This window comes from Ambystoma mexicanum, chromosome 9 (genome assembly GCF_040938575.1).
Source record: "Ambystoma mexicanum isolate Mex_15411 chromosome 9, UKY_AmexF1_1, whole genome shotgun sequence".
Lineage (NCBI taxonomy): Eukaryota > Metazoa > Chordata > Amphibia > Caudata > Ambystomatidae > Ambystoma > Ambystoma mexicanum.
Genome location: NC_090931.1, coordinates 366,654,100 through 366,666,972, shown reverse-complemented (window position 1 = coordinate 366,666,972; position 12,873 = coordinate 366,654,100). Strand labels below are relative to the sequence as shown.

Here is a 12,873-nt window from a genome sequence, read left to right as displayed (position 1 = left end):
CCTCTACTTATGCTTGACCTGGCGTAGCACCTCTACTTATGCTTGACCTGGCGTGGCATCTCTAGTTATGCTTGACCTGGCATGGCATCTCTACTTATGCTTGACCTGGCGTAGCACCTCTACTTATGCTTGATCTGGCGTGGCACCTCTACTCATGCTTGACCTGGCGTGGCACCGCTACTTATGCTTGACCTGGCATCTCAAGTTATGCTTGACCTGGCGTAGCATCTCTACTCATGCTTGGCCTGGAGTTGCACCTGAAGGTATGTTTAACCTTGTCTCACAGATCAAGATGCACCTTGTGTTACATCCCTCGCTGTGCTATGTGCAGCTGTGAATGTACTAGCCACCGGGGTGCAGCTAGGGCTCTGCTTGGACGGGTGCTACAGCTCTTGGTGTGTTTGGTCTTGTTGCGCAACATCCCAGTCCCTTCATCCAGATCTAGGTTGCTGGACCTAATGCTGGTGCATGCTACTTAGTAATACATCTCTGGTGTGCTCTGCTTGGCATCAAAGCGCTATGCGTTGTGTTATGGCTTTTGGTATGCTGGTCCTGGTGTCGAGTTTCGTATAGCCTTAAGGTATGCATCTATCTGTTGTTACCGAATGCAATTTCAGAGAATACTTTTTTACCGAACCTTTTTTACCGAAAATATATTATTATTTTAATTTTGATTTGGGCCCCCGCCCCAAACCCCCAGTTTCCCTGTGGTTCTAAACCCTCCACAACTCCATCCTGACTCCTTTTTACCCCTTTACCTCACCCCCATACACATTTTATTATAAAATTCAAAATATTTTCCTTATTTCGGGTTTTGGTAAAAAAAAGGCTTTCTCTGTTTTCTATTCGGTAACATCCCTGGACACCTAAGTTACAGCTTTAGCTATTACAGCTAGCATTTGCCTGGCACTGCAGCTTTTGGTGTGCCATGTTCAGTTCCGAATGTGCTTGGCGTAGTGTTACATATGCAGTTGTGTAGTGGTACAGTTCTATGTGTGTTTGTTCTGTGGTTACAGTTCTAGATGTGCAAGACCTCCTGTCCCAGATCTCAATGCGCTTGTCCTTGCTGTGTTGATAGAGGTGTTCTCATTTCACCTTTAGAGTTGTTCGGCCAGTGTGTTGCAGCTCCAGACGGATTTGTCCTTGTGTTCAGGATGTGTGCTTGCGTGCTTGTGTTCAGGATGTGTGCTTGTCGTTCATTTGGAGCTTTAGGTGAACTCGTTTTGTTTCTTTCTGCCGTACATTTTATTTATTTTTATTTATTTATTTATTACATTTGTTACACGCCCAAACCCTGGGGTATCACTGCGTGGTTACAGACAGCTTAGGCATTGATCGCATGGCCATGTCCAGCTCTAGCTGGGATCAGTCTTGGGTTATAACTGTTTGTGTGCTTGCATTGGTGCTTTTGAAGTACCTCTGCTGACCTGCTCTTGGTGTACTCAGCCTTGGGTTACAGCTTGAACCGCGCTTGGCCAAGAGATTCCACTCCCGCTGTCGGTGCCCTCGGGTTTCAGCTCTAGGTGTGCCTGGTTTTGTAACATAATGTGGTCCTGTACAGCAACACGCTGCCACTTTTACAGCCGTGTTGCATGTGGGTCTGCAGAAAAAGAGGAGGAGTCGGGGTGTCATTGTGTGTATAGGGAAAGTCGGATGCAATGATGAGTACAGGCTGGAAGTACCTGAGTTCTGAGTGCCAGGATGCTTCCATGTGGCTTGTGGTACTGAACTTTGAGAAGGTTTTGGATATGGAATGGAGAATGCCAGGTCTATAAGGTGATAGTGCTGTGACACTGGGTGTGTCTCTGATGTGGGGACTGTGCATTAGAGGTGAAGATGTGGGCTCTGGCATTGCTACACCGAGGTCAGCGTGGTGTTAGTAGACATACAGCTCTCTTGTGCGTGGTGGTCTGTGTGTGTAGTGCAAAGCTGTTTGAGGATGCAGAGGGGAGTTTGTTACACGAGGGAAGGAGAGGGGCTTTAGGATTAGTGAGGACTCCTGTTAATGGAGTTTTCGGCTGGGCCAAACAATTTGAGTTCCAATCTGCTATTGACCTGGGAGTGTACAGTTTTATAGTGAAGTTATCTATAGTGTTGTAAAGTTACTATTTGTTATGTGTTCAATTTTTGAGAGGCGTTTGTGGTGAGGTTGGAGTTTTAGGGCTGGTGGGCAAGACAAGGAGAGACAGACAATTGAGTTTGCTGAGTTTCTTGAGGAAAGCGGTGTGCACTGTTGCTTATGTCATGTGTTGGCATGACCTGAAAAACTCCTGTGTCTTTTTCATCATGGTTTGTGAGATTGGTGCCAGTGTTAGTTTTCGCTATTGTAGGTCCTTTTGGGTCATGATCCGTGATGGTGTCTATGCAGTTTGTCTTTCGTGGGGTTGTGTGTCCATGTTTGCTTGTCTGACCGTTTCTGGTTGTTCTTGGGTTAGAGTCTGGGATGGCTATTGGTTGAGTTTGGTTTTGTATGCTTTAATTGCTCTGGTCTTTGCGGGTGATTTGCTATTCAAACCCAGGGAAGGGCGATCAGCCAAGCAGGTAGCTGGAAATGTGGGCAAGAACACACAGTGTACTGCCCGCATCTTCCAGCCACCCACAGCCCTTCTCTGAGTGGTGCCATCTTGATTGTGCGGATGCATCAGGGAGCCTCTGCCTGTTGCTTCCCCATGGCCCCACCATCCCCCACCATTCTGAGACATCTGTGCCCGTCCTCCGCCCCTTGCCACCCCACATATCTGCTGGACTGGGCTTTGTGCCCCAGTCCCGGTGCTTTCTCCCGTCTTCGGCACCCCGTCATGTAAATAGAAAAAGAACTATGTCTCTTCTATTTTCTATGGCGGGGGCCATCTTGATTTTTTGTTGTTCTCAGGGGAGATTGGGTTCACGCAATACGTGCAGAGCTTGGTTATTGCATTAAAAACAAAAATAAACACTATTTGCACCCCAGACAGAGCCCCAGAGTGCGAATAGCAATCCCCCCTTGTTGGAGGTGTACATGTAGATGGACAGTAACGGCCCGCAGCACTCACCGAGGACCATGCTTCGCTAAAGCCTGCCTAGGCCCGGGCTGGCGGGCCGTTACCCGCCATGTATGCTCCCCGCCACGGGTTAAGACCATAGTATGTCAGTTGCAATGTTGTGAATAGCACGCGTTTAGGACTAGGAGGGATGACTCTGAGCAGCCATGCACTGGCATTGAGTTCCAAAGCTCGGCTAACTGGATTGAGAATGAAGAGTCTCTGTGACGGTTCTAGTTCATAGTTCTCACTGCCACTAAGGCCGCGTTGCTGGACCAAAGCATTTCTGACAGCTTGGCGTGGATATATATCTTCGTGGTGGATTCTGGGCCCATGCCGTGCAAGGTGCAGTGGTTGATATGAAGGGTGTTGAGCTGCAGTCTACCTTTGACCGGGAGCCAGTGTTCCAGAGGGCTGGAGTGATGTGGCCCTTCTTTGGAGGACTCTAGCCATAGCCTTCAATGTAATAAGTGAGGCGCAGGTAGAGGCTGTTGTCGTAGTCTAGCCTAAATGGTACTTAGGAGATGACCACCATGGGTCTCTCCATGAAGCTTGCTTTGTGCTTTGTGCATGCACAGTTTGCTGGCCGTATTCTTTTATGATGCTGCTAGCGTTGGTTTGGGGCACAGCGGTAGGTGTGCTTGGTTTTGTGCTGCAGGGAGCACTTGACACCTGTGTTTCAGATCTAGGAATTCCTGGCTTCATGACAGGCCATGTGGAAGGACCTAAAAAGTTCTCTGTCTAGTGATGCATGTCCTTGGGTGTTGTGGTCTGGTTCAAGTGGAGTAGTTCACCTTATTAGGTGCATGCTTTCTGGATGGAGGCCTTTTCAGCCTTGTGAGAAACATTGCTTACCCTGGGATGCGTGCTGCTGCTTGTGTTAGGTCTTTGGTGTTGCTGATATTAATTAATGTAATTATTATTGTTCTTTTATAAGACACTCAATACCACAGAATGGTAAACACCTGGGTTGTGCTGCGTTGTTTTGCTTCCAAGACGGACGCATTGCTCCTGAGCTATCCCTTCCTCCTGGATCCAACAGTTTCCTCAGCATGTGACTGGGTCATGATCAATCGTTTCCCCTCAAAAATAATGTATTAATATTAATAAGAACAATAATATCATGGTTTTATATAGCACTGCGTGTCTCATTCCTTCTCTTCGAAGCTCTGTAAAAATAGATGTTGTTACTATCCACTTTATTGGTTCTCAGTTTGTTAACTTTAAAAGCAGAGCGGTGACTAGCAATTAATATAGTGTGTTGGCTTGTGTGCAATCTCTCTGCATTTTGATATATAAGGGAATGAGGTATCCAGAGATAACAGGATCATATATAATGTAACGAGCAGCTGTGATACATAAGTCGGGTCTCCTGATGTTGCAGTTGGTAACTCTGCATCTGATTGACTCTTGTATCTATCTCTGTGTCGCCGCCGCCCTGCAACTTGGGGTGGGGCTCCTCGAATGTGCCCACATGATTGACTCTTGAATCTCTGTGTCGCCGCCGCCCTGCAACTTGAGGTGGGGCTCCTGGAATGTGCCAACCTGATTGACTCTTGCATCTCTGTGTCGCCGCCGCCCTGCAGCATGGGGTGGGGCTCCTGGAATGTGCCCACCTGATTGACTCTTGCATCTCTGTGTCGCCGCCGCCCTGCAGCATGGGGTGGGGCTCCTGGAATGTGCCCACATGATTGACTCTTGAATCTCTGTGTCGCCGCCGCCCTGCAGCATGGGGTGGGGCTCCTGGAATGTGCCCACATGATTGACTCTTGCATCTCTGTGTCGCCGCCACCCTGCAGCATGGGGTGGGGCTCCTGGAATGTGCCCACATGATTGACTCTTGCATCTCTGTGTCGCCGCCACCCTGCAGCATGGGGTGGGGCTCCTGGAATGTGCCCACATGATTGACTCTTGCATCTCTGTGTCGCCGCCACCCTGCAGCATGGGGTGGGGCTCCTGGAATGTGCCCACATGATTGACTCTTGCATCTCTGTGTCGCCGCCACCCTGCAGCATGGGGTGGGGCTCCTGGAATGTGCCCACATGATTGACTCTTGCATCTCTGTGTCGCCGCCACCCTGCAGCATGGGGTGGGGCTCCTGGAATGTGCCCACATGATTGACTCTTGAATCTCTGTGCCGCCGCCACCCTGCAGCATGGGTGGGGCTCCTGGAATGTGCCCACATTGACTTTTGTATCTCCTCCTTTTCTGCACTTTACTTGGATTGTAATTACACTTACATTGCTCTATGATGTAATCACTTCCTGCGCTTCCACTCTGAAACCACAAGCATTGTAACCACTCGCTTAAGCTCAAGCGCCTTGATACCTCAAGGTTTTGCGCGCTGTATAAATAAATAAAATACATGTAGACCACACGCCCACCTTGGATACTCTGCAAAATAATAGTGCAGGATTTAATCAAATATAAGGTTGTGAAGTTAAAACATTGTGAATCATATCTGAAAAACAAGTTTCTGGGTAAAGTGCGTTCCTTGCAAAGTTTGGAACACAGCCTTTGTTTTCGCATCTCGTGTAATGGTTTCGGCCAGCGAGCACAGTGAGCCAGGGAAAATCCTACTCCTGGTCTAAAGCGCCACCTGCAGGGCATATGCTGCAACTGCAGGGACGACAGATTGGGTCTTCTGAAACAGAAGGCTGGAAGGAACCACCTAACATACACAATGCTGTCAGCCTCTTGGTAATAGCCACAGTCATAATTCCTGTTCTCTGCGGTCAGACACATTGGGAGGTGGACTTGACGCAGCTGTCGGGAAAGGGGCGAGGAGCTAGCAGCTGGGAGGGCTTCGGTCTCTGTTCTGGCAAGAGGCTTTGGACAGCAGCAGGGATGGGTCTCAGTCTAGAGAAAGTGAACATTTGGGAGTGCAATCAAGATCAAATTGCAGGCAATTCTTTCACGTGTGACAGCTCCATGTATGTAGCAGTCTCACTCACTGCCTCTTCAACTTTTGGCATGGTGTGGAAACATGTTTTCATTTTCAATCTTGTCTTCAATAGTGTCGCTGTGACAGTAGAGTCGAGCTATCCCGTCCTTGGCACTGGGGAGGTAATCCCAAGCACTTGAAAGGTTAATCACCCTGCATTTAACATAAAACGTGTGAGATGCAGGAGTGGCGGGTGCAAGAGCAGTGGCTAAGACGATAAGAAATTGAGAGCAGTGGTTAGGCCGATCAGAAATTCAGAGCCTGATAGGGGAGAGGAATTGAAGGTGTGTATGGGGTCCCACTAACCCACTCCCCTGTTTGTAGGTCTGGCTAGAGTGAGGTGAAGCTCTCTGCCAGAGCTCTTCAAGATACGTATTAGAGGGTGAGAGGGGGGGGGGGGGCCTGGTGCTAGCAACTAGATCCTGGTGGCAAAAGTGTACTACCTGGTAAATGTTTGTTAGAGTGGCGGACATTTTGTAGAAGCAAGTGGAGCTGTCTTGCTTGTGGCAAGAGTTATGAATGATGCTTCAATGCATGCTTTGTTTTCCCAGTTACATTATTGTTACCTCCCCCGCCACCCCCACACACACCTTCATCTAAAGCCTGCCTGTAATGGAGGAAAAAGAAAGTCTAAATTTATGAAGTCAACCTATTGGCTTTGCCAATAACTGTTTGGCTCGCTGCAGAGCAATCCTGAAATGCAGGAAAGGAAGTCTGGAGTTTACAGTTAGATGTTTTATCTTAATATGAAGATATTTTTTAGATGAAATTGACACAAAGAAATGTGCACTTCATGAGGTACAGAACATGTTTTGGCAGAGATTAAGGCCCTAATCCACAGAGTAATTCCCAGTAGGGTTTTGCAATTATAAAACGCTTCAGTGAATTAGGCGGTAAATCGCATAGTACTCCTACATCCACACTGGCATTTTTTTCATTATGCTTCACGACCGGGGCCTCATTACGAGTTTGGTTGTTAATCTGGCAAGTTATTGTCAAACTCGTATACCGTTGCCGCCAGTCAGACCCATGGCATTTACGCGGCATTACAAGTGTTGGTATTGTGGTGTAAATCCCTTTTTTGTCGTCAATGGGAACTTTTTGTGGATTTATTTGACCGGTAATACCGCACTGTAAATTTGACGATTCATGGGGGTAACGTGGAGTATTTACCGCCAGCATTTGCTGGAGTTAAATCCTCCACTTCACCTCCAAACTAGGAATTTGGCGCTGCAGTAAAAGTGGCAGTCATGTTGTTGCAGCCCAAAAAAATGCCGGTAATGAAATTACTGCCACTTTTTTACTGCACCGACAAACTCATAACGAGCCCCCGAAAACCCTCCAATAGGAGCCAAACGGCTCCATGTCACGTGTAACGCCTTTGGGCAGTCTTGGCTTTTCAGCCTACAGCACCTTGCATTTTTGGGGTTCATAGTGTGGGCCGGAATTACGGACCCCCGAATGCCTACTGCTGATGGCTTAAAAATCCGGGCGGACTGCATGTGTGACAGGTGGCACTTGGTAGCTATGACTTATACAAGTAAAGGGATTTAATTCAGAGCCTAATTCCTTCATATTTTTTTGGATGGTGTTGATCCTTCGCTGCCAATTTCTGCATAGTTACCCATGGGGATGGATGAACATTTCTCCAGTCGTGCAAAATTGGTCTGATCCCACTCTGCCGGTGGAGCACAACTTCCCTTTCCGGTTTTGCTCACGGCAGGTGCTGACTGGTGTGTGAACATTTCAGCCATCCCGGAGGCAGACATTCTCTCCACCCTCTTGACTTTCATTTCAGCCAATCAGTTTGCGCACAGGAAACACTTGCCTCGTGATTTGGTGAAATTGTGACACGCCAGTAGTTTCCATGCACTTTGCATTGCAGGGGTGAGCTATGGCTGCATTGACTGAAACTGCACTGGTTACCTGGCCACCCTCAGATCGCGGGCCCAGGTCCATCCCCACCAGTCACTCACACTTGCACTGCCTTCATTGCAACCCCCGCTCTTGGGGAGTGTTTCTGTATCCCCACAGTCCCACTACCTGCACTTGACACCGGTTGTCTGCACTTACCCTGCACTTGCCACCTGCTGGCCGTACTTTCACTTATTGCTTATTTATTCTATTCTCCTATGAACCAGTGGTCGAAGTGAGCGGGAACGGTTGGGAGCGGTGCTCCTCTACTTCTTTTAAATTAAGTTTTACAGCTCCTATACTTTTATTTTAAAAAGAAACCGTTCCGGAACGGTTTCGTTTTAAAATAACGGTGTAGGAAGAAGTTGAAACTTGCACTTTCAGTGCACTGCACTGAACATTCCCTTAAACAGCAGGCAAATGAGTTTGGGGGTTTGTATTGTGTGTGGGAGGGGGCAGGGCAATGGGGTTTGTGATGAGCGGGGCAGGCTAGCAGGGAACATAGTTCCACTACTTCTTTTCTTACTCTTCGACCATTGCTATGTACTGCACTGTCCCCCACCCCTCCCCCCTGCACTTTCCCATCCCCCTCCTCCCATGCACTTCCGCAATCTAAATGACACCTGGCCAAGTAGGATCGTTGTCTGTCTTCCCTTTGTTCCCCTTCCCCTGCCTCGTCGCGCCTTGAAACACTTATGTACAGGTGCGTTATAAATGCTATATCATATCATATCATTGCTAGTCATGCTGTCTTTTCTGGGGTTTGTAGGTTTTACAGTGGTCGAAGTGGGCGGGAGTGGTTGGAAGTCGTGCTCCTCTACTATAAAAAAAAAAAGTTGTACTGTTCCTATACTTTTATTTTAAAGAGAGACCGTTTCAGAATGTTTCAGTTTTAAAATAAAAGTGCACGAAAAAGTGTATACTTGCTCTTCAGTGCATAGCACTGAACATTCCCTTCAACAGCAGCTGTGTTTGGGGGTTTGGCTTGCGTGTGAGAGGGGGTGTGGCGATGGGGTTTGTGGGGAGCGGGGGTAGGCCAGCAGGGAACATAGTACCACTACTTCTTTTCGTGCACTTCGACCACTGGTTTTGCATTGAAACCATGACGTCCCTTCAAAACACGTTTTTTTCAATGAGTGGCAAAGGTTTTTACAACACAAGGGTAACCATTACTTCATCAAAATTTTACTGAATTCGTTCTTTATCATTAACTCTGCCAGTATGTGCCCATGTGACTCTACCTGCAGTCATGCCCCTAGCAAACTAACTCCATCTGCCGTACCCGCTACGCCAGAATTATGTGCCTGTGCTCAGCAGTCACTGTGACCAGTGGTCATGCCCCTGTCAAAGTAACTCTACTTGCCGTGCCCGCCATGCCCGCTACACCAGAATATTGTGTCCGTGCCCAGCAGTCACTGTGACCAGTGGTTATGCCCCCGGTAAAGTAACTCTACCTGCCATGCCCACCATGCCCGCTACGCCAGAATTATGTGTCTGTGCTCAGCAGTCATTGTGACCAGTGGTCATGCTCCTGTCAAAGTAACTCTACCTGCCATGCCCACCATGCCCGCTACGCCAGAATTATGTGTCTGTGCTCAGCAGTCATTGTGACCAGTGGTCATGCTCCTAGCAAAGTAACTCTGCCTGTGGTGCCAGCGATGGCAGAATTATGAACTCCTCCTAGTGGTAGTCCAAATCAACCATAAGCATGGACTCGCCATAGTTGATTCTGTAGTACACTTTTATCAGACATTGGGTTTATAACTTGGTGCCCATCTTATTGACATGGATGGGTAAAGGCCTGGCCGAGATGTTCTCTCTCCCTCACACGTGAATTCTAGAATACCGCCTGGGCAGCCAGTGTAAGCTCATTCGGCTGAGTTATCTCTGCAAAGATGTGAAGCTGATTTTCTCATTGGTCCTATCACCCTTAATAACACTTGGCTGTTTTGTTTCTTTGCAGGGGTCCCAGGTGCTGTGCCCGGTGGTGTTCCAGGAGGAGGAGGAGGACAGTATTACCCCGGCCTTTACCCAGGTGAGATACTTCTGCCAGCTCAGTGCCATCATCAAATGTCTCATTGGCAGCCGAGGGGCTGTCGGCACCTCATGTGTCTGCAGAATGAAAGCGCGAAAGGAATCTGCCAGGGTGTTCTAGAAAATAAACCTTTTAACAGGGCCCTTTCTCCTTCCTAAAAAAAGAATGTTTGGCAATCATGCCATCCCCATGGGGAGCAGGAAGATCGGGGTCTCTGAGGATGCCAAAAATTGGGACGCACTTGCAGCATGCAACACTCCCTTCTACCCGATTAGGTGTCTCGGGAAGATAGCTCAGGTGCAACGCGCTCGCCTTACAACTCAGGTTCCATCCCCGGGTCTGTGCTTAGAAACCTCTGGGTATTGACAGCGTTATAAATAACCAATTATATAGCCGGGGCACACTTCCGCCTTGTGGTGAACCGATTACCTTGTGATGTGTGTCCAAATTTAACTCACTGGCAGGGGTGTCCTGACTCCTATAGGGGTCTTCCAGCAGGAGTTGGTCGGATCAAATTTGTTGAGCGACAAGGTTCTGTGACAGCAATGGGTGGGCAACTACTCACTTTGAGAGATCTGAAACTTGAGGACTCTCTTGCTGAGCACTTATTTCGGGGATCTGATCCCTCAGTGGTGGCAGCCTGGCAGTTCAGGTGGCAACACCACCAAATAGCATTCTCAGCCTATCTAGAGAACTGAAGTGTGGCATCCCGTGAAGGCGTTGACAATTGTCCGACTCTGGAGCTTTTTCTTTGTGGACAGAGGCATGCTCGCCTTCTGTGGAGAACGTGCAACAGAAGGCACGGTCAAAGGTTTGTGGGGTGCACTCAGTGGGGAGTTCTTAATGGAAACAACACTTACTGCAAAGGTGTTAGTGCGTGGTTTCTCCTTATGTGGCTCTCCTATTGTGCTGGACTAGAACTCCCATGATCCTTCACTAGTGACTATGCTGGCTAGGGATGATAGGAATTGAAGTCAATACCACCTGGAGGCTCCTTAGTGGGAGGGTAAGAGCCTGAAGAGAAGTGAGTTGATTCAAACAGTGCAGGAACAGCTCCTATGGTAGAACAATGTCCCCTCTGGAAGTCCTCTTTTCTTAGTGTGAGGGAGTCATCCTGATCCCATCTTAATCATTTTAGGAATGTTCTTCTGAATGTTGCTCTGTGGTAATGGCCCGTGTCATCACATGTTTTAATATCCTGCAGGTCAATATCAGCCAGGGGCGCAAGCAGGATATAAACCCGGAAAGCCCGCAGGTAAGAGGAAAGCATGGGATGCTGAGGGTTCTGCTTTGAGTGACAGATGAAAAAAAGATTTCTAAAAAATAAAAAAATAAAAAAAGATTTTCCCATTCCTATCCCCCTCTCTTGGTCTACTATCTGCAGTTAAGCATGAATTAAACATGTTTGAACTTATTGCACATGCACTTTAGCACTTAGTGGTGGCTGTGTTGCTATTCCAAGCATTCCTTCTTGTCTTTGCACTTTATTTTTTTTCTCTGGCCACCTTTAGGCTAATGGACTGGTAAGACAAATTGTTCAGTATGGTCAGTTCCTTCCCCTATTGGGCCCATGAAGAATTCAACCTCATAATCAATGGGTCTTTGTATAGAGATCACTGCACTCCAAGCACTTCAAGAAATTGTATTTGATTCCTTGATATAGTATTGTATAGTATATAGTATAGTATTAATGTATTGTTGGAGCTACAATGACTTAATTCTAAGCACATCTTATCTTTATAATTGGATGTGTTATCTCTTGTCTTAGTGAGAGTATATTGTGCCGAGTCTAATTTAATGATCAATGGATCGATTCTTTCCTGGACCCTCGAACATCTAGAGAGGCAATAGAGAATGCTCAATCAGTACCGACCATCAATACATGTGGAGTACCACAGGGGTCATGTATAGCACCGACTCTGTTCAACATCTATATTGGGCCATTACTTGACCTCCTCGACACCATAGTTTCAATATACAAACTATGCTGATGACACCCAGGTTCTCCTTGAGTTGTCAGGTAACTACATACAATATTCTGAGGTCTTGAACATGGCCTACAATGCCATCCAATCTTGGATGGCTTCAATCTCCCTGGCACTCAACAGCGAACAAACAGAGCTACTCATTGTTGCTTTAGGGCCCCGGCTAAAGAAACCTGATCCTGCGTATGAATGTTTCAGCATCTTAGGCAGTAAGATCACTGTGGCCAGATGTGTAAACACTTTGGGCATCCATTTAGACACAGAATTATACAGTCCCAGGTCTCTCACATCCGAACCTCTTGTGGATACATCACCAAGCTTCTGAATCAAATAAAGCCATACTTATCCATCAGTAATAGATATCTCCTGGCCTCTGCCCTAGTCAACACCAGGCTTAACTATTGTAATAGCCTCCTTATCGGAACATTGCAAGATAACCTCCACTCCCTGCAAATCGCTCAAAATGGCGGTGTACGCACCATTCACTGTCTATCCACATGAGATCATGTAACAATATCCAGAAGGGCCTTGCACTGGTAGCCGTTTAAGCACAGGAATCCACACAAGCTCCTGTCACTTTCTTTTACATGCTGCCCTCCATTGCCCCCAATACCTGACACACTGCCTGACTGTGAATCAACCAAGTCGTAACCTGTGCTCCAATGACAGTCACAAATTGGTGCAACCGCGTTTTTAAGTTGACTACATTTTTGGGGGGTGTCAGCTTTGACGCGCAAGAACCGAAAGAGTGGAATGTTCTACCACTCATGCTGAGAGCATCTGGATCCTTGACAGAATTCAAGAGACCTGCTAAAACCCACCTGTTGAACCTTAAACTAGTCTAAGGAGAATCTTCTTTCGCAGTCTTCCTAACCCCTATCTTGACTGACTTATCCTTCTTTGTCATTGCTTTGTCTGTGTCCCTAACCATTTTTCTGTGCGCCCTCCAGACCAAGGGCATATAGCGCGTAATGA

General features: G+C 47.5%; 1 protein-coding gene across 13 annotated transcripts in view; it reads left to right on the top strand.

Moving 5' to 3' along the window:
* ELN (elastin) overlaps positions 1-12,873 on the top strand; it is a 187,185-nt gene that overhangs the window by 82,677 nt on the left and 91,635 nt on the right. For all 13 annotated transcript variants that reach the window (XM_069614818.1, XM_069614808.1, XM_069614810.1 and 10 more), the window contains exons 2-3: positions 9,842-9,913; positions 11,118-11,168. In XM_069614818.1, the coding sequence (XP_069470919.1) occupies positions 9,842-9,913; positions 11,118-11,168 (123 nt within the window). The remainder of the gene's footprint in view (positions 1-9,841; positions 9,914-11,117; positions 11,169-12,873) is intronic.